The sequence below is a fragment of the Schistocerca gregaria genome, chromosome 1 (assembly GCF_023897955.1).
Source record: "Schistocerca gregaria isolate iqSchGreg1 chromosome 1, iqSchGreg1.2, whole genome shotgun sequence".
NCBI lineage: Eukaryota > Metazoa > Arthropoda > Insecta > Orthoptera > Acrididae > Schistocerca > Schistocerca gregaria.
Genome location: NC_064920.1, coordinates 500,135,320 through 500,156,683, shown reverse-complemented (window position 1 = coordinate 500,156,683; position 21,364 = coordinate 500,135,320). Strand labels below are relative to the sequence as shown.

The window sequence follows — 21,364 nt, the reverse complement described above, 5'->3', positions numbered from 1 at the left end:
TTCGAGTCTCGGTCGGGCACACAGTTTTACTCTGCCAGGACGTTTCGTATCAGCGCACAATCCGCTGCAGAGTGAAGTTCTCATTCTACAGTGATACATATTGCCATCATCAGATATATGAAACTGGGCAGTAGTAGCTACATCATAGAATGCTTTTTGCCACTGCGTCACATAAGGACTATTCAATATGTGTAAATGAGTCGAGTTATTACAGTACCATGCAAGGTGTCGTATCATAAATTGGGTTAAACTTCGAATGCAAACAAGACAGATACATGCCATATTTTGACGCTTCGTGGTATAAAGCCATGTTTTCTGCGACAGAGTATTGAGCATATGAGAAGCACATAAAACATGAAATTGGACTTTAATGTTCACAACTTGAATATCTAAAGTATTATACGATGGCCGAAGTAGAAAGGATATAAAATGCAGACGATTAATAGCAAGAAAAGCGTTTCTACTTGTAAATTAAATTTAACATCGATTGTAAATTTAAATGTTTGCGAATCTTTTGTATGCAGTTTAATGGCGTGTGGAAGTGAAACCTGGCCGATATACAGCGTAGACAAGAACAGAATAGAAACATTTCAGGTGTGGTGCTATAGAAGAGCGCTGCGGACAAGATGAGTAGGTTGAATAACTAATGAGGAGGTACTAAATCGAATTGGAGAGAAATGACGTAAAAGAATGAATGACTAAAAGAATGGATTGGTTCACATGACACGTCCTCAAGCCTCAAAATGGTTCAAATGGCTCTGAGCACTATGGGACTTAACATCTGAGGTCATCAGTCCCCTAGAACTTAGAAGTACGTAAACCTAACTAACCTAAGGACATCACACACGTCCATGCCCGAGGGAGGATTCGAACCTGCAACCGTAGCGGTCGCGCGGTTCCAGGCTGAACCTCAAGCCTCAGAAATAGTCAATTTGGTAATGGGGGAGAGTGTGTGGCTGGTGAGGAGGGGGACTTAGGGAGGGAAGCCTAGGCGTGAACTCATTAAGGAGGTTCAGTTGCGTGTGGGCTGCAATAGTATGCAATACTAGTGACTAGCAAAGAATGGACGAGCGTGGAGAGTTGCATGAAACCACTCATCGGACTGGGGTCCACAGCAACAGCAATGTCTCATACTGACACCCGCTGAGCACTTGGTGGATTTAGAAAACAATACCGGGAAAAGAAGTTTAATTTTGCTGTGGAAATGATATAAGGTAATCTTTTATCTGCGCTGCTCGTATAACGTAATGCTTACAAAATAGCTTGCAAGACTGGGAAGCGAGATACACGAGATCGAACCATGTGTTTTTTACTCCTCATATACACTTTTTGGGCAAATTTTAGCTGCTTCCTGGACAGCAGCCGAAGTGCTGAAACCCATGTGATAGGTATTACACTATTCGCAGACAATTGGCGGACCTGTGTTTGTGATCACTTCTCTGGTCAGTGAGGTGCACCGAAAGCAAGGGGCATTTGACCAGAGAAATAATGCAACGGTGGATCCAGGATGATTAAGAGTATCTCAAACGGGTTTATGCGAAAGAGGATTGCAAGGAAGCGAAATTTATCTGAAAGTAAGAAGCGTTACATGCGCTGGAGACGCCCGTATCTGCAAACGACGAGTGGTGACGAAATCTCGAAGCCACTGCGGCGCGGATTACAGCACGCGTGAAACAGTAGAGACGTGCTCGGCGGCAGTTTGTCATTCATTGCTCGTACACTACATGTGTCGGCGCGCTCGTGAAACAGCTTCACGCTGATCAACACGCCGGTTACATTACGTGCCGGCCGCAGGCGAGAGAGAGAGAGAGAGAGAGAGAGAGAGAGAGAGAGAGAGAGAGAGAGTGAGGAGGTCACGAAAGCCCAGCTCCAAGCGCCAGGTCACGTGGTCAGACGTGGTACTCCATAGACCGCACGTCTCTCTCCAACAGTCCAGTATCACTGGCTAGCGTTAACGTTGGAAGCGAGTGCGGAGAGGAGTTTTGATCTATGCCTCTTTTAATCATTTAAAACTGGGAAATTTCATACCACTGCCATTTAACCAGGGTATCCCTAGAACTGAGAAAATTTTATTTTATTTATTTATCTATTTATTTTTGCGACCGTCTTAGTTCCTCTGATATAAAATTCTAATGCAGTGATTACTGGCTTTCGGCTGACACGACCATTCTCAAACCACTAACGCAACTGAGACGGACGAAATTAAAAAATATATACACTCCTGGAAATGGAAAAAAGAACACATTGACACCGGTGTTTCAGACCCACCATACTTGCTCCGGACACTGCGAGAGGGCTGTACAAGCAATGATCACACGCACGGCACAGCGGACACACCAGGAACCGCGGTGTTGGCCGTCGAATGGCGCTAGCTGCGCAGCATTTGTGCACCGCCGCCGTCAGTGTCAGCCAGTTTGCCGTGGCATACGGAGCTCCATCGCAGTCTTTAACACTGGTAGCATGCCGCGACAGCGTGGACGTGAACCGTATGTGCAGTTGACGGACTTTGAGCGAGGGCGTATAGTGGGCATGCGGGAGGCCGGGTGGACGTACCGCCGAATTGCTCAACATGTGGGGCGTGAGGTCTCCACAGTACATCGATGTTGTCGCCAGTGGTCGGCGGAAGGTGCACGTGCCCGTCGACCTGGGACCGGACGGGAGCGACGCACGGATGCACGCCAAGACCGTAGGATCCTACGCAGTGCCGTAGAGGACCGCACCGCCACTTCCCAGCAAATTAGGGACACTTTGCTCCTGGGGTATCGGCGAGGACCATTCGCAACCGTCTCCATGAAGCTGGGCTACGGTCCCGCACACCGTTAGGCCGTCTTCCGCTCACGCCCCAACATCGTGCAGCCCGCCTCCAGTGGTGTCGCGACAGGCGTGATTGGAGGGACGAATGGAGACTTGTCGTCTTCAGCGATGAGAGTCGCTTCTGCCTTGGTGCCAATGATGGTCGTATGCGTGTTTGGCGCCGTGCAGGTGAGCGCCACAATCAGGACTGCATACGACCGAGGCACACAGGGCCAACACCCGGCATCATGGTGTGGGGAGCGATCTCCTACACTGGCCGTACACCTCTGGTGATCGTCGAGGGGACACTGAATAGTGCACGGTACATCCAAACCGTCATCGAACCCATCGTTCTACCATTCCTAGACCGGCAAGGGAACTTGCTGTTCCAACAGGACAATGCACGTCCGCATGTATCCCGTGCCACCCAACGTGCTCTAGAAGGTGTAAGTCAACTACCCTGGCCAGCAAGATCTCCGGATCTGTCCCCCATTGAGCATGTTTGGGACTGGATGAAGCGTCGTCTCACGCGGTCTGCACGTCCAGCACGAACGCTGGTCCAACTGAGGCGCCAGGTGGAAATGGCATGGCAAGCCGTTCCACAGGACTACATCCAGCATCTCTACGATCGTCTCCATGGGAGAATAGCAGCCTGCATTGCTGCGAAAGGTGGATATACACTGTACTAGTGCCGACATTGTGATGCTCTGTTGCCTGTGTCTATGTGCCTGTGGTTCTGTCAGTGTGATCATGTGATTTATCTGACCCCAGGAATGTGTCAATAAAGTTTTCCCTTCCTGGGACAATGAATTCACGGTGTTCTTATTTAAATTTCCAGGAGTATATATATAGAATCCTACACGACTGTGTGCAATGGAAGCGCCTCTCATTTCGCTGGCATGGCTAGCAAACTTTTTCATATGTCCGCCCCATTAACTGTGCTATCAGCTCTGCTGATTTCTACGCGAGGGGGCGCGGCCTCGATTCCCGAAGGCTTGGAGATTTTCTCCTCTCGATTCTGGGCGTTGCTTTGTCTTACATTCACATCATTGACAAATGAAATGATACAATTTCAGAGATTTTACTGGCCTCATACAGGTATGATTCTATTTTTATAGACTGAAGCGGCGAGCGAAAATTTGTACCAAAGCCGGGAATCGAACTCGGGTCTCCTGATTACTAGGCAAACGCATTAGCCACTAAGTTACCTCGGCACGACGGCGCACACAACTGCAAGGATTACCGTGGGATGCCTCCCTCCTCCTCGCTCCAAATTCTCACTGGCCCCCCTCCCCCCAATCTACTTTAAACTCCCCCTTACACACGAATATGATTTCCGAGGCCTTCGATGTTCTGGAATGCACTTCAGCAGTGAAAGTAATAGGGGGTGCAGCCTGAAATCCAGGCGCAGATAGTTACAGAAATGAAATGGCACAATTTCAGAGACTTCACTGGTCTCATACAAATATGATTTTGTGTGTGTATCGATGAGGGAAGCGAGCCAGGGTAGCTCAAAAAATGGCTCTGAGCACTATGAGACTTAACATCGATGGTCATTAGTCCCCTAGAACTTAGAACTACTTAAACCTAACTAACCTAATGACATCACTCAGCACCCAGTCATCACGAGGCAGAGAAAATCCCTGACCCCGCCGGGAATCGAACCCGAGAAGCCAGGGTAGCTCGCTCAGTTGTGTGCGCTGCTGTGCCAGGGTGGCTTCGTAGCTAGCGCACCTGGCAAGAAAGCAGGAGACGCGGGTTCGGTTCCCCGTCTTGGTACAAATTTATACTCGCCGCTTCAATCTGTATACATAAAATCATATGTCTATGAGACCAGTAAAGTCTCTGAAATTGTGTCATTTCATTTGTTTGGTTTGGTGCTAACGGGCGCTCAACAACGAGGTTATCACCGATGTCATCTGTGTAAGTATATGCACCTGGCTTTCAGGCTGGATCTGACGTTTACCCTCGATGCAGAGGTGCTGTTCCAGAACATGGGGAACCTCGGCAAGGGGGAATTTTAAAGTAGATTGGGGCGGCAGTCAGAATTTGGATGGAGGCGTGCCAGGGTAGTCCGTGCAGCTGTGTGCGCCACCTTGCCATGGTAGCTTAGTGGCTAACGCACTTGCCCAGCAAGTGTCGTCTGGCTTTTGGCGACTGACACAGAAGACCTTGGATTGTTACCTACGTGTTCCACCTGACGTGATTGAGCCTCGGTCCCTTCTGTGTGCTCATGACTGTTACTTCCCCCTCGCCAAATATCATGCACTTTTTTGGTTCAAGGGAATGACAAGCGATTAAAAAAATGGCTCAATTGGCTCTGAGCACTATGGGCCTTAACATTTGAGGTCATCAGCCTAACTAACCTAAGGACATCACACACATCCATGCCCGAGGCAGGATTCGAAATTACGACCGTAGCGGTCGCGCGGTTCGAGGCTGAAGCGCCTAGAAGCGATCGGCTACACCGGCCGACACAAACGATGACATCTTCGGCGAAGGGGTGAAAGTGGAGCCTGATTACTGATGGTACCTGCAAAACTCTCACACCGCTCTTGCACGCACACCGACGTACCGTACGCCCTTAACAAACTATTTACGCAGCGTTTTCTTAAACCTCCTCCTTGCTAGTTAAAAATGGCTCTGAGCACTGTGGAACTTAACTTCTTAGGTCATCAGTCCCCTAGAACTTAGAACTACTTTAACCTGACTAACCTAAGGACATCACACACACCCATGCCCGAGACAGGATTCGAACCAAAGCTGACTCTCACGGTTTAGACCTCCATAATAAAGGCGGCAAAATAAGGAGTGAGATGTCAGTAAGAGGGATGTGACGGCCTTTCCATCGTGTTAAGCGTCCTCGGTAGCGTTGGGCGGAAGTGTGGTGAAATTTGGTGCCAATGTCATAGAATCACCTTACTCCTCACGTAAACTTCTGAACTGACAGTCTTTGGCCGAGCGGTTTTAGGCGCTACAGTCTGGAACCGTGCGACCGCTACGGTCGCAGGTTCGAATCCTGCCTCGGGCATGGATGTGTGTGATGTCCTTAGGTTAGTTAGTTTTAAGTAGTTCTGAGTTCTAGGGGACTGATGACCTCAGAAGGTAAATCCCATAGTGCTCAGAGCGATTTGAACCATTTGACAATCTTTATCTCGCAGCTGCCTACACCTTGCTGTTTGAAGCATCGCTGAGCCCGAAGGTGGCGTCGCAGTCGCCACACTACTTCCAGCCACATTTCAAATTTACAATTACAGTGTTTCGATAAAGTAATTTATCAATTGTGTTGGAGCACTATAGTTAGCCAGTACCTCAGCAGGGTTTCTCAGCGATTGTCTCAGAATTCACAGAGCGAGGTGGCGCAGTGGTTAGCACACTGGACTCGCATTCGGGAGGACGACAGTTCAATCCCGCGTCCGGCCGTTCTGATTTAGGTTTTCCGTGATTTCCCTAAATCGCTTGAGGCAAATGCCGGGATGGTTCCTTTGAAAGGCCACGGCCAACTTTGTTCCCTACCCTTCCCTAACCCGACGAGACTGATGTCTCACTGTTTGGTCTCTCCCACCAAATCAACCCAACCCAACTCTCAGAATTCATCTACAGTCGCCGCCAAGAACAGCCAAACTTGAATTACAGAAGGCATGTTAGTCGCCTTTCACTGAATTTAGGACTAGAGGTAGATTAGCGCTAGTTAAGATTGATCTATATTACAACGCACCAACTTCACACTCCAGTTAAGTGTTTTAGAACGTTTATTAGCAAACCATTGTAAATTTCTGTTAATCTGTGCTGCCTTCTATTTTTCTACAACTGTTGCATAACTCTACTTGGTCCTTCACCAAGAGAAAATTTTCCGAAAAAGGAATATCATCTTAATCTTAGCTAAATAACTGTATATATATATAAAATTGTGAGGTGTTGCACAAAGCCGGCAGCTCTTGCTATTTGATGGATCATGCAACTGTTTCCAAAGCGAAAGTAATCACAGAAATGCCTGTACATGTGGTAAATAAGTAATACTTTGTGAGGGACTAGCGTTTTAGCGTTGCGGTAAGTGCCATGTTGTGGGTCACGCGTAATCGAAACAACGATACGACAGCCTTACATTATACCTTAGTGAGACACTAATGGAATCAATGCCGCCTATTATGCAACAATAGCAATCAAGGAAAGGGAAATGGAACACCATATTGGGACTGTCGATTAGCAACTGCTTACTGCTGAGAACGTCATTCGACGATCGACAGCACACGCATGCCATTAACGGTCAAGTGCTTGATGCTCTTTCAGGCAGAAATCTATCGCGAACATTAAAGGACTGAGTTCTAAACAATAAAAGATATAAGAATTTAAAAATAAATTATGGTCATGTAGTCGACTAGCGAACGTGTTTCATATGCGTGTGCTGCCGTCTGCTAGACTGGGTACTTCGGAAGTAAGAAAAATTTAGGAGCCTCTTCCAAATCGTAAGCGTGGGTTTAACGAAAACCACTCTTGTGAACACGGCTGCAGAGCTATACACACGATATCTTGCAAATACAATAAACTCATGATTAGGAGCGACAACTGAGGACTTGAAAACCGCGGATAATCTAATATCACTTAACTAATGTTTATAGTAAATTTTCTTTAATCATTGTAGTATCTGTGAAAATACAGTGCTTACAAAGAATATAGTAGAATCCAATTTCACGTTAAATTACACTACGTTGAAACACAGTAGTCTTGAATTGGTTTTTGTCTCAGCGAGGTAGCTTGTCGTCTACATATCGCACCACCAACTTGTCAGGAAGGGGAGCATCTTCTTGCTGTTCCAGGTAGTCCAGTAGCCCTTCGGTCCATTCAAGTGCTGAGTGAGGCAAGCCTGATTACTCTTCCTGGAATTAGCGGAATGTTGTCATTTTCATCACTGCCATTCTCCTCCTCGGATTTCCCTTGTACTGGCTGAATGTTACCATAGTGGCTCAACATCTCATGACCTGGCTCTGTGCGGACGACGTCAAACCATTCGGAAATATTTTCTTTTTCAACAGCTTCGCACCCTGGAGTAATTTTCAAAAGAGCAACTAACGTTACTAATGAGCAGTCCTCTTCGTCATCGAAATTACTGATTTCATCAATTTTAGAATTAATATTTTTACATGGCTTGGCTGTGGTTGACTGTTTTATCTTACACCACGCCTTCGATACTTAATAAGTTATGTCTAGCACAGTTAATTGTTTCCAAAAGTTTGACGATTGCTGCCTTGATCAATAAGTTTTTGTGGCAGACTTCCTCAATAAATTTTCTTCACGCACCAGTGGTACCCTGTTCCATTTGCTGGATTAAGCCTGTCACATTATGGGGTAAACATTTTACAAATATCAACCTGTCATCCGTTTTTAGAATATTTTCGTTCGGGCGTGACGGTACAATGTCCAGTAACAATACAGCTCTTGCAGGTAATCCTCACAACGTTGAGTGTTATCGCGCTTGTTGCACGAAGCAATTGTGGTACCATGTTTGAAATATTGTGCGGTCCATTCTGGCCCCTTTCTGGTGAAAGTAACAGGCATAAAAACTGTACATTTGTTGTCCTTTGAAACAGAGCTGTTTTTTTAGCTTTTTCTGTGACACCAAGCTTAACTATATGTGATTCCATACCATTAGCGCAACACAGTTATCCTTTCCTTGCTTGGTTTATGACAAGGCCCACTACACTCTGACTCGAAAGCTAAAGTCTTTGTTGGCAGACACCTCCAAAACATCCCGCTTTCGTCCGCATTGTATATTTGCTCTAGCTCTAAATTTTCTCTTGCAATTAACTTCTGGAAATCATTATAAAATGCAAAAGTAGCCTTATTATGCTGACTTAACTTTTCTCCTTGGGTGGCAAGATCCCGGATACTACGACGCAGTTCAAATCTTGTTAACCAGCCAGAAGATGCACTGAAATCTCCTCCAGTCCCCAAGGTTTCGTAAAAACCTGGGCCTGTTTGGCGCGTATTGTGCCAGATACTTGTGCGCCCTCTGCTCTTTCATGTGAAAACCACTACAGCATGGCTTTATCCAGTTTTGCATATGTAGATATTTTTACAGTTTTGCGCTTTGAGAGACCTTTTATATAAGTCAGAACAGCTAGCAAATTTAATTATTTTGTCTTCTTTTATTCTGACTATCATAGTTCGCAGTTTCACACACGTTGTAAATCAATGCCTGATCTCATGTAATAGTATTGTCTTCGTCTGGCATTTGTGTATTATTTCCATTTTCTGCTGTATCGTTAACATAATACGTTTTCGTTTTTGACACAATGTTCGATAGTAACAGAAACCTATGACTGTCTTCCGCAACCGTTACAGTTCAGTGCTTGCAGTGTTTGAAGAGCATATAGTTTAGTATACTCAGGTTGTAACGTAAAATTGTTGGTCACCCGCGAGCACTTCCGTGTTAAAAAAGTGAAAAAAGTAGGCCGTGGATAATTAGAGTTTACTGTAGGTGATTCTAAGAAGTTTTACTCATAGAACCCAGTACATTATGCTGGACGGTGAATGTTCAACGGAAACGAAAGTAACGGTGTGTGTTTCCCAAAGACCAACGTACTAAGACCAACGTCTTAATTATAAATAAACCATTCATCACTGAGGCGTCTTGTCACGGTCCGCGCGGTTCCCCCGTCGGAGGTTCGAGTCCTCCCTCGGGCATGGGTGTGTGTGTTTCCTTAGCGTAAGTTAGTTTAAGTTAAAGTAGGGCGCAAGCTTAAGGACCGATGACCTCAGAAGTTTGGAGACATAAGTCCTTACCACAAATTTCCAATTTCCAATTCCATTTATCACATACAATTGGACCAGCAGCATGTTCGCTGAGGATGCTGTCGTCAAAGACGCTGTCGTTAAAAATAAAGTACCTTCACTATCGTAAATAAATGCGAAACGACTTGAACAGTGTTTTTGTTTCTTCCTAACATATGTCAACTCTTTTTAACTGTGGATAAACTCAAGATATTGAAATATCAAAGAGAAAGAACGCTATGGTTTTCGATTACAAGGGCACTGAGAAACTTGTGAATCCTAACAGTTCCTTTAAATTTGTACGGGTAATACTAGGCTCTGAGCAGTATGGGACTTAACATCTATGGTCATCAGTCCCCTAGAACTTAGAACTACTTAAACCTAACTAACCTAAGGACAACACACAACACCCAGCCATCACGGGGAGAGAAAATCACTGACCCCGCCGGGAATCGAACCCGGGAACCCGGGCGCGGGAAGCGAGAACGCTACCGCACGACCACGAGATGCGGGGTAATACTAGGAAACAATTCGAAATTGGTGGAGCACTTAAGGATAAGGGGTATAGAATAATTTATTGGGAAAGTAAGGTGAAGTACTGCGGCCTGTCCTCAGACAGGGCCACACGCGCCCGCCGGCCAATGGCACCGCGGGATGCGGTATGGAGGGGCACGTGGTTCGCACACCTCTCTCCCGACCGTTGGGCCGGCCGCGGTGGTCGTGCGGTTCTAGGCGCTCCAGTCCGGAGCTGCGCTGCTGCTACGGTCGCAGGTTCGAATCCTGCCTCGGGCATGGATGTGATGTCCTTAGGTTAGTTAGGTTTAATTAGTTCTAAGTTCTAGGGGACTGATGACCGCAGCAGGTGAGTCCCATAGTGCTCAGAATCATTTGAATCGACCGTTGGGACAGATAAATTCTAAGTACGATGCTTTTTGCCGACGACTAGGTAACCATACAGGATAGTGAAGGTAAATTATATCCAGCGGTACATACATTAAACAATATAAACCTATATTATCAATAACAAAAATAGAAAAAATGGTTCAAATGGCTCTGATTACTATGGGACTTAACATCTGATGTCATCAGTCCCCTAGAACTTAGAACTACTTAAACCTAATTAACCCAAGGACATCATACACATCCATGCCCGAGGCAGGATTCAAACCTACGACCGTAGCGGTCGCGCGGTTCCAGAGTGTAGCGCCTAGAACCGCTCTTCTGCCCCAGCTGGCAAAAGTAGAAACACTGACGTTTTCTAGGAAAATACCTCATAAGGATAACAAAATAGTCATGAATAACACATTAATAGGTGTCCCATTTCTGGTACCGAGGGTGCGACAGATCTTTTGATGAAGAGAAAGACATAAATAAGAAAACTGAAACTGACCCACCCACCCACCCACATACACACACACACACACACACACACACACACACACACACACACACACACACACACACACACACACACACAGCGGGTCTACCACAACCAATAGAGTAACGCCATTTTATAGACGTATGTATAGCAATGCCTCAGTGTTGTCACAGGTCTGTAGACGGCTATTGTTTCCTCCTGCAGCCGTCAGCACTTCGCGGTTCAAAACTGCAACAGTGCTACGAGCTGTCAGGGTCCTTCTTTCACCATCTCCACCATAACATATATCGCAGAGGATTTAGCAATCGAAGCGTGTGACGAATAGTTCATATCCCTACTGTTATCTGTTGCATGCGCCCCACGGTTTTCATTTTAAAGCTTATAAATATTTTCATAGCTTTTCAAAATTCACAATCAGAAATTTTCAGAATTATTTGCATGGGGTTAGGAATTTGTTTGGCGTTAAGAGAAAGTATTTTATAGCTTGTAGTTCGATTTAAAAACGTGGTACATTAAAAACCGGTTTTTATTTAAATAATTAGTTTCATTGATTATTTATTTTGGCCACCTTTGCTTGGATTTGTTATCTTATATAATGCTGGACAATACACAACTAATAAAACAAGTGACTAAAAATCATGCTTTCCCACGTGGCAATGTTTCACAAAGTATCCAGAGTATTGTCAACAGATATCACAAATTTCTTGTTGCCTGTTCTTCATACTTCTTTTCGCAGCACTGTTTTCGCATTTAGTCGATTGTAGTTACAATCTAATGAGAAGTACAGTTGGAATGTGGCGCTACACTGTAACGCAGTTGTAGCTGTGCACGTAAAAGAGAAACATGGAGCAGCCAGCACCGAACTGGTACTTACTGATGCGCTTCCTGGCCTGCAGGTACGCCTGGTTGACGGCGTCGTACGTGATGCACGTCTGTTGGCCGTTGTAGCCGCTGGAACAGAGGGAGCAACCAGTCAGCCGAGATACAGCTACTATAAATTATCGTACTTTTTTTAAAAAAAGTATGTGTTAACACTGAAGTATTTTTGTTGCAATGGCTTTGATGCGTTCGACATGTATTCATCGTATGTGGCTCAGATTGTTTTCTGCCTGCGAGATGAATATAACAAATAAATAATCTCTCGTAAACTCACAATACTCGAAAAAAATAAATACAAAGAGGTAAACATACACAGTAGCATGTTTTGCGGTTTATTCTTAATGCCAGCTTCAGTCCACAATTAACCGAAGTACACTAATCCTGCTGGAAACTAAATCATGATGGGAGAAGTAAGCAAACAACACACAACTAATTGGTCACATGAACTAAGGCCTGCATGATAATGATTACAGTTGATGATGGACAGCGTTTCTGAAGAAGAGAAATTTGTTAACATCGAGTCTAGATTTATGTATCAGGAAGTCGTTTCTGAAAGTATTTGTTTGGAGTGTAGCCATGTATGGAAGTGAAACATGGACGATAACTAGTTTGGACAAGAAGAGAATAGAAGCTTTCGAAATGTGGTGCTACAGAAGAATGCTGAAGATTAGTTAGGTAGATCACATAACTAATGAGGAGGTATTGAATAGGATTGGGGAGAAGAAAAGTTTGTGGCACAACTTGACTAGAAGAAGTAATCGGTTGGTAGGTAATGTTTTGAGGCATCAAGGGATCACAAATTTAGCATTGGAGGGCAGCGTGGAGGGTAAAAATCGTAGAGGGAGACCAAGAGATGAATACACTAAGCAGATTCAGAAGGATGTAGGTTGCAGTAGGTACTGGGAGATGAAGCAGCTTGCACAGGATAGAGTAGCATGGAGAGCTGCATCAAACCAGCCTCAGGAATGAAGACGACAACAACAACAACAACAACATGGACAGCTGGTACATAGCGAACTGTGGACACTATGAACAGTATTTTCCAATTTGACACATCTGTAAATTTCGTCCTAGTTCAGTACTACATTACACTTGTAAGTGTTTATGCAGCCTAACTATTGTTGTCCTAACGCCTGGTTTCATGCCTACAATTCATAAGTCGGGCCAGTTAAGCTCTGCTTCTAAAATCTCATGACGTAGGCAATTATGCTGGCCGAAAATCATATATCTGAATTTAAAGAGCTATGCTTTAAAACCACAAGATAAAATACAAAACTGAAGACTAAGAACTAAGTGCTCGGATTGATTTTGCCAATACTTTTCAAGCTACATAGCGAAGAAGCAATGAGGAATTCAAAAGAAAAGGGCGAAGTGTGGGATTAAAATTCAGAGTGAAAGTATATCAGTGATAACATGCGCAGAGGACATGGCTATTCTCGGTGAAAACGAGGAAGAATTACAGGACATATTGAACACAGTGAACAGTTTAATGCCTGAAGAATATGGCTGACATTAAACGGAAGACAGATGAAAGAAATGAGATTAGCGATATTGGTGAACATGATCAAGAGAAGGAATTCTGCTAGCTTGGAAGAAAAATAACAAATGACAAACGAAGCAAGGAGGACATAAAAGCCAGACTAGCACAATGAAAGGGGGCATTCCCGGCCAAAAGAAATCTACTAGTGACGTTGTGAAAAGAGTTGTGCGTTTGAAGGTATGTGCATTTTTTTCTTGAATGAAGCGCGAACAATGAATAAATACCGTCTATTATTTCATTCTTCTTACACATTGTACTAAATGGAAATTAAAGCCAGCGACTGGTCATCGTTTTTACAATTCACATATACATGTAATCTGACTTTCTGTTGTTTGTCTTTTATGATACTTTAATGTTACGTAACGCGCACTCCAGCGGTGGATAGCGTAGCCCAGATTCTGTTTAAATGCGCCGATAACGCTATAAATCGAACGGAGAAGTAAAGCACACTTTAAGATAGGGAATGCAATACTAACGTAAGTAAAGGATTTTTTTTGCTGACAACAATGAAGGAGCGGCGCTCATTAAGCAATGCAAAACATTTCTCTCTGAAAGCAGATTTTTCAACGTAATCTCCCTCAATGCGACTGCCTTACTCCACCTTACTAGGAAGGCCCGTATGCCTACATGGTACCATACGCGAGATCCGGGCTGTAGGGTGGATGGGGAAGAACAATCCAACGAAGTTTTGTAAGCTCCTGTCCCGTGCGCAGACTTATGTGAGGTCTTGTGTTGTTATGGAGAAGGAGAAATTCCTTCACATTTAAGTGGCAATGAACACGCTTAAGTCGTTTATTCAGTTTCCTGAAGGTAGCACAGAACACTTCAAGAGTTGATTGTTGCACCATGAAGGAGGACATCAAATAGAATAATCCCTTCAGAGTTCCAGAAGACCATCGCGGCTTTGAACTTTTGCTTCGGAGAAGAGATGGTCTGGCGCCACTCCATGGACTGCCATTTAGTTTACGGATTGAAGTGATAGAACCATGTTTGACCGTCTTTGACTTGGTTAGAAAAAAAAAAAATGTCGCGGTCAGCCTCGTAACGCACAAGCAATTCCACACCGATGGACCTTCGTTACTCTTCATGGTCTTCTGTTTGGTGGGAAGGAACCCAGCTGAGACACACCTTTGAGTGTCAGCACCACCAACAGAGACGTACAGCTGTGCAGCTAGGTCTCTCATTGTGGTCCGTTCATCACCTAGAATGTGTCCGCGTTGCATTACATATTGAACGACCCCCTCGTACCATCCTTCACCTGCCCGGGCTCATATCCCTTCTCTAATGGCCTCGCCGTCAATGTAGGGACGTTAAGACCCTGTGCCCCTACATCTACACTTCGCAGCGGCTGGTACCTTTATTACCCCCCCCTCCCCCTTTTCCCTGTTCCAACCGCCAATGGCACGGAGAAACACGTATACGCTCTAATTCTCTCCTCGTTATCGTTTAGCGAGACGTATGTGTGAGGAAGTAATGTGTTACCCAACTTTTCTTGGAACATTCACTCTCGGAATTGCAACAGGAAACTCCGTATACATAACGACCCTCTTATAGCGTCTTCTGCTGCAATTTGTTGATCATCTCCGTAAAGATCCCGCTCTTACTAATCGATTCCGTAATGAAACGTGCCGTTCTTCGTTAGATATTCTCTAACTCTTTTTAATCCAGCGTCAAAAGGGTCCAATATTGGTTGGTTGGTTGGTTGGTTTGGGGAAGGAGACCAGACAGCGAGGTCATCTTTCTCATCGGATTAGGGAAGGACAGGGAGGGAAGTCGCCCGTGCCCTTTGAAAGGAACCATCCCGGCATTTGCCTGGAGCGATTTAGGGAAATCACGGAAAATCAAATCAGGAGGCCAGACGCGGGATTGAACCGTCGTCCTTCCGAATGCGAGTCCAGTGTGGTCCAATATTGATGAGTTCAAATGGCTCTGAGCACTATAGGACTTAACATCTGAGGTCATCAGTCCCCTAGAACTTATAACTACTTAAACCTAACTAACCTAAGGACATCACACACATCCATGCCCGAGGCAGGATTCGAACCTGCGACCGTAGCGGTCGCGCGTTCCAGCTGTAGCGCCCAGAACCGTTCGGCAACCCCGGCCGGCTACTGATGAGTAATACTCAAGAATCGTTATAACAAGTGTGTTGTTGGTCACTTCTCTAATGAATGGATTACATTTCCCTAAGCTTCTTACAATGAATCTCAGCCTGGCATCTGATTTTTCTACTATTCATTTTATTGGTCGTCCCACTTCAGGTCGCTCCGGATGGTTACCCTTAGACATTTTACGTTAATTACTATTTCCGGTGATTTGTCTTCAATAGCTTGAAAGATACTGGATTTCCTCACTTTCTTATGCATAATACGCTACATTTATTTATGTTCAGCACCAGTCCATTAGATCAATAACGTATGCTGCCAACAGTAACGGCACTACCACACTATATTCAAGTATTCCTGCATATTCACTACATTTGTAGATGGTTTCCAGTGGAACTACACCTGGAAGATAATTTTGAGTAGAATCATAAATCTGGTCAGATATTCGGTAACCACTTACTTTGTTCTGTAAACGGCAGTGCGGAACTATATCGAATGCCTTCCTAAAATCAAAGATTGTGTCTCCCTTTCTTCAGCTTCGCGAGATCCTTCTTTATTATAGGCTAATTTGATTTCAATAGCTTCTTTACGTGCAGTACCCGTGGTCTAGGGGCGCCGGCACGGTAACTCAGCGTGTTCGGTCAGAGGGTTATCTGCCCTCTGTAATAAGAAAACTGAGTTAATGGATCAGCAACGAACTGAAACGGGTGTCTTGCGACGTCCGCACCGAGCAGATGAAACGAACAAAATGAGATAAAAAAATAAAAAAAGAGGTAGCGTCTTTGATTCATAATCAAAACGCCTTCGGTCCCGGGTTCGATCCCCGCCAGTGCCTAAATTTTGATAAATAATCAGCATTGGCGGCCGAAGACTTCCCGCATAAGAAGTCAGCCTCATTCTGCCAACGGCCTTGTCAAAGAGGGTGGAGGTGCGGATAGAGGTTCAGGGCACTCTCTTGTCCTCGGGGTGGGAAATTGCCCATAAAGGCGGAAGAATCAGCAATGATCAACGACATGAGGATGCAGAAGGCAATGGAAACCACTGCATTAAAGACACGTAACGTGTATCCAGAGGACATGTGGCCTGTAGTTGAAGAAGTGTCATGATGATCTCTCCATTGGCAAAAGATTCCGGAATAGTCGCCCATTCGGATCTCCGGGAGGGGACTGCCAACGGGGAGGTTACCATGAGAAAAAGATTGAATAATCAACGAAAGGATAATGTTCTACGAGTCGGGGCGTGGAATGTCAGAAGCTTGAACGTGGTAGGGAACCTAGAAAATCTGAAAAGAGAAATGCAAAGGCTCAATCTAGATATAGTAGGGGTCAGTGAAGTGAAGTGTAAGGAAGACAAGGATTTCTGGTCAGATGAGTATCGGGTAATATCAACAGCAGCAGAAAATGGTATAACAGGTGTAGGATTCGTTATGAATAGGAAGGTAGGGCAGAGGGTGTGTTACTGTGAACATTTCAGTGACCGGGTTGTTCTAATCAGAATCGACAGCAGACCAACACCGACAACGATAGTTCAGGTATACATGCCGACGTAGCAAGCTGAAGATGAACAGATAGAGAAAGTGTATGAGGATATTGAAAGGGTAATGCAGTATGTAAAGGGGGACGAAAATCTAATAGTCATGGGCGACTGGAAGGAGTAGAAGAAAAGGTTACAGGAGAATACGGCCTTGGGACACGGAATGAACGAGGAGAAAGGCTAATTGAGTTCTGTAACAAGTTTCAGCTAGTAATAGCAAATACCCTGTTCAAGAATCACAAGAGGAACAAGAGGAAGAGGTATACTTGGAAAAGGCCGGGAGATACGGGAAGATTTCAATTAGATTACATCATGGTCAGACAGAGATTCCGAAATCAGATACTGGATTGTAAGGCGTACCCAGGAGCAGATATAGACTCAGATCACAATATAGTAGTGATGAAGAGTAGGCTGAAGTTCAAGACATTAGTCAGGAAGAATCAATACGCTAAGAAGTGGGATACGGAAGTTCTAAGGAATGACGAGATACGTTTGAAGTTCTCTAACGCTATAGATACAACAATAAGGAATAGCGCAGTAGGCAGCACAGTTGAAGAGGAATGGACATCTCTAAAAAGGGCCATCACAGAAGTTGGGAAGGAAAACATAGGTACAAAGAAGGTAGCTGCGAAGAAACCATGGGTAACAGAAGAAATACTTCACTTGATTGATGAAAGGAGGAAGTACAAACATGTTCCGGGATAATCAGGAATACAGAAATACAAGTCGCTGAGGAATGAAATAAATAGGAAGTGCAGGGACGAAAGACGAAATGGCTGCAGGAAAAAATGTGAAGACATCGAAAAAGATATGATTGTCGGAAGGACAGACTCAGCATATAGGAAAGCCAAAACAACCTTTGGTGACATTAAAAGTAACTGTGGTAACATTAAGAGTACAACGGGAATTCCACTGTTAAATGCAGAGGAGAGAGCAGATAGGTGGAAAGAATACATTGAAAGCCTCTATGAGGGTGACGATTTGTCTGATGTGATAGAAGAAGAAACAGGAGTCGATTTCGAAGAGATAGGGGTCCAGTATTAGAATCGGAATTTAAAAGAGCTTTGGAGGACTTACGGTCAAATAAGGCAGAAGGGATGGATAACATTCCATCAGAATGGTCTGGCGACATACAATGTGACTTTCGGAAAAGCATCATCCACAAAATTCAGAAGACGGCAAGAGCTGACAAGTGCGAGAATTATCGCACAATCAGCTTAACAGCTCATGCATCGAAGCTGGTTACAAGAATAATATACAAAAGAATGGAAAAGAAAATTGAGAATGCGCTAGGTGACGATCAGTTTGGCTTTAGGAAAAGTAAAGGCACGAGAGAGGCAATTCTGACGTTACGGCTAATAATGGAAGCAAGGCTAAAGAAAAATCAAGACACGTTCATAGGATTTGTCGACCAAGAAAAAGCGTTCGACAATATAAAATGGTGCAAGCTGTTCGAGATACTGAAAAAAGTAGGGGTAAGCAATAGGGAGAGACGGGTCATATACAATATGTACAACAACCGAGAGGGAATAATAAGAGTGGACGATCAAGAACGAAGTGCTTGTATGAAGAAGGGTGTAAGACAAGGCTGTAGCCTTTCGCCCCTACTCTTCAATCTGTACATCGAGGAAGCAATGATGGAAATAAAAGAAACGTTCAGGAGTGGAATTAAAATACAAGGTGAAAGGATATCAATGATACGATTCGCTGATGACGTTGCTATCTTGAGTGAAAGTGAAGAAGAATTAAATTATCTGCTGAACGGAATGAACAGTCTAATGACTACACAGTATGGTTTGAGAGTAAATCGGAGAAAGACGAAGGTAATGAGAAGTAGTAGAAATGAGAACAGCGAGAAACTTAACATCAGGATTGATGGTCACGAAGTCAGTGAAGTTAAGGAATTCTGCTACCTAGGCAGTAAAATAACCAATGACGGACGGAGCAAGGAGGACATGAAAAGTAGACTCGCTATGGCAAAAAAGGCATTTCTGGCCAAGAGAAGTCTACTAATATCAAATACCGGCCTTAATTTGAGGAAGACATTTCTGAGGATGTACGTCTGGAGGGTATAGACGAATGTTGAAAATTAGGTGGGCTGATAAGGTAAGGAATGAGGAGGTTCTACGCAGAATCGGAGAGGAAAGGAATATGTGGAAAACACTGATAAGGAGAAGGGACAGGATGATAGGAAATAGTCTGCTAAGACAGGAGGGAATGACTTCCATGGTACTAGAGGGAGCTGTAGAGGGCAAAAACTGTAGAGGAAGACAGAGATTGGAATACGTCAAGCAAATAATTGAGGACGTAGGTTGTAAGTGCTACTCTGAGATGAAGAGGTTAGCACAGGGGAGGAATTCGTGGCGGGCCGCATCAAACCAGTCAGTAGACTGATAACCAAAAAAAAAAAGCTTCCTGAATGAGTCTTTCTCAGAACACACTATCCTGGATACAGGACTCTTCAGTGAACTGTGCCTTTCAAATTACAGGACATTTTATCGACGGTGGTGCGACCAGTGGCAACACATGACGCAGGAGACGCACAACGTCGTGTTTTCAGGTGAGTCCCGCTTCTGGGATCAACATCTTAACATTTTATCTCTATGGACCTAAGGTCGAGCGTGCGTCATACTTGTTTGTCCGATACATTTGCTGAAAGGATGGAACACTAGATTTTAATATTCTGCCCATTCTCGAATCTATGCAGGATCGGCATGGTTATTAAAGGATTTGGCATGATCAATTTAAGGGGTGGCCGGATGCCCTTCTTGTCGCCATCCTGTTACCACCCGTGAGGGCATCTGTGAACCATAAGTATCTGCATGTGGTGTTACCCATGTCAAAGTTTGCGAACGCTTTTCGAAATGTTTGCGAATCGTGTACCTGAGACAGGACTTGGGTACCAGCCCAGTATTTACTTAGTTGTCGGGAATCGCCTGTCAGCGAGATCCGGACTGGCCAGCACACCGACTCTCATAGTTAATTAACCGGTTGACTCAATCCGAAGCTGGCGTAACTCCCTATCCCAGAAACGGCAGTTTAACGCACACGGCTATCTGGGCGGGTATTTTAATGTGCTGACAATGACAATATTCTTAAAGCCAGAGCACAAGCTCGGACAGGACTATTGGCCGTGCTCTTTTGAAAAGAATTGTCCCCGAATATAAGAAAAACAGCGAAAGACTTTATCTGTATGACGGGACGGGAAATGAAACCCGCTTTAGGAGAATGTAAGTTCGGTACGTGAAGCCCTACGCCCCCTATCACTGTAGCGTAGTCGACGTCGCGTATCTATGCTCCTGCAGTAGCATTCTGTCTGAAAGATATTCAGATCCCAGCATTTGCTGAAAAAAGGAAAGTGATGGGGTAGTGTACTGTTCTCCAGATCACTAGACCGTGCTTTAGTGTTCTGGGTTAAATTTCGAATCTCTCGATAGTGTCTCATGATGTTCGGGAATGTGACAGATTATTCCGTTCGTAGTATGGGGACACTGACCGACGGTGTAAATTCGCAAACGATCAAACTACCGTCGTTTATCCCCATGTTTTCTTTGCATTTTAGGTACGAAACAAGTTAACGGATATGCAGCCAGATCTGATAGTCATGCTGGTACAATATTTCAATGAACTATCTCGTCGCTGACGTCATATGTTAATAGTGTTGCTAAGATATCAAGAAGATATATCTTCCACATATACAGTTGTCAGGCTCTTCCCTGGGAATCGAACACGGAAGTATCACGCCGGCGGGAGACTTCATTCGGTTGGATGTCCGAGCTTTTTCTCTGCGTGTTTAATGTTATTTTTTCGGTGATATTTTCGCTCTGGAATTTCATATTTATGTGTTTTATTATTAACTAAATGACTGAACCATTTAACCTCCATAGACTGTCAGTTTTATAACATCAAAATACCAGGCACATGAAATATATTACTGGTCATTTTCGGCCTCAGACCATTATAAAATGTACTTCTATTGATGACGTGTATGTCACACTTTTTTTTTTATTTTTAAATGGGACGTACACATGTCCAATACAATACATTTGGAAACGGTTAAGAACGAATCTGGCCAGAAATGTAATTTTTCTGTATGCTGCTTTAAAGAAATAAAACTGATAGCCTATGGTGGTTAAAATGGTTCCATGATTTAGACGATACATTAAGCCTGTGGACCCTTACGTGAAGAAAGTATTTTATTGTTCTGCTTTGTTTGATTCCTGTCAAGTCTGTTTCTAGAACATATGCTACTGTGTAGGCGGCAGCTCTGTGTACTAAATTTCACGTCCTCCACACTCCCAAACTACTTACTAATTTAATTACGTATTCATGCTACTATATTGTACACGCGCAACAAGTAAAATT

The 21,364-nt window shown here is 44.3% G+C and overlaps 1 protein-coding gene across 1 annotated transcript in view; it reads right to left on the bottom strand.

Annotated features, from left to right (window-relative positions):
* Positions 1–21,364, bottom strand: part of LOC126354003 (peroxidase-like) — a 268,422-nt gene that overhangs the window by 116,559 nt on the left and 130,499 nt on the right. Inside the window, exon 3 of the mRNA XM_050003316.1 lies at positions 11,817–11,893. Within this exon, the coding sequence (XP_049859273.1) occupies positions 11,817–11,893 (77 nt within the window). The remainder of the gene's footprint in view (positions 1–11,816; positions 11,894–21,364) is intronic.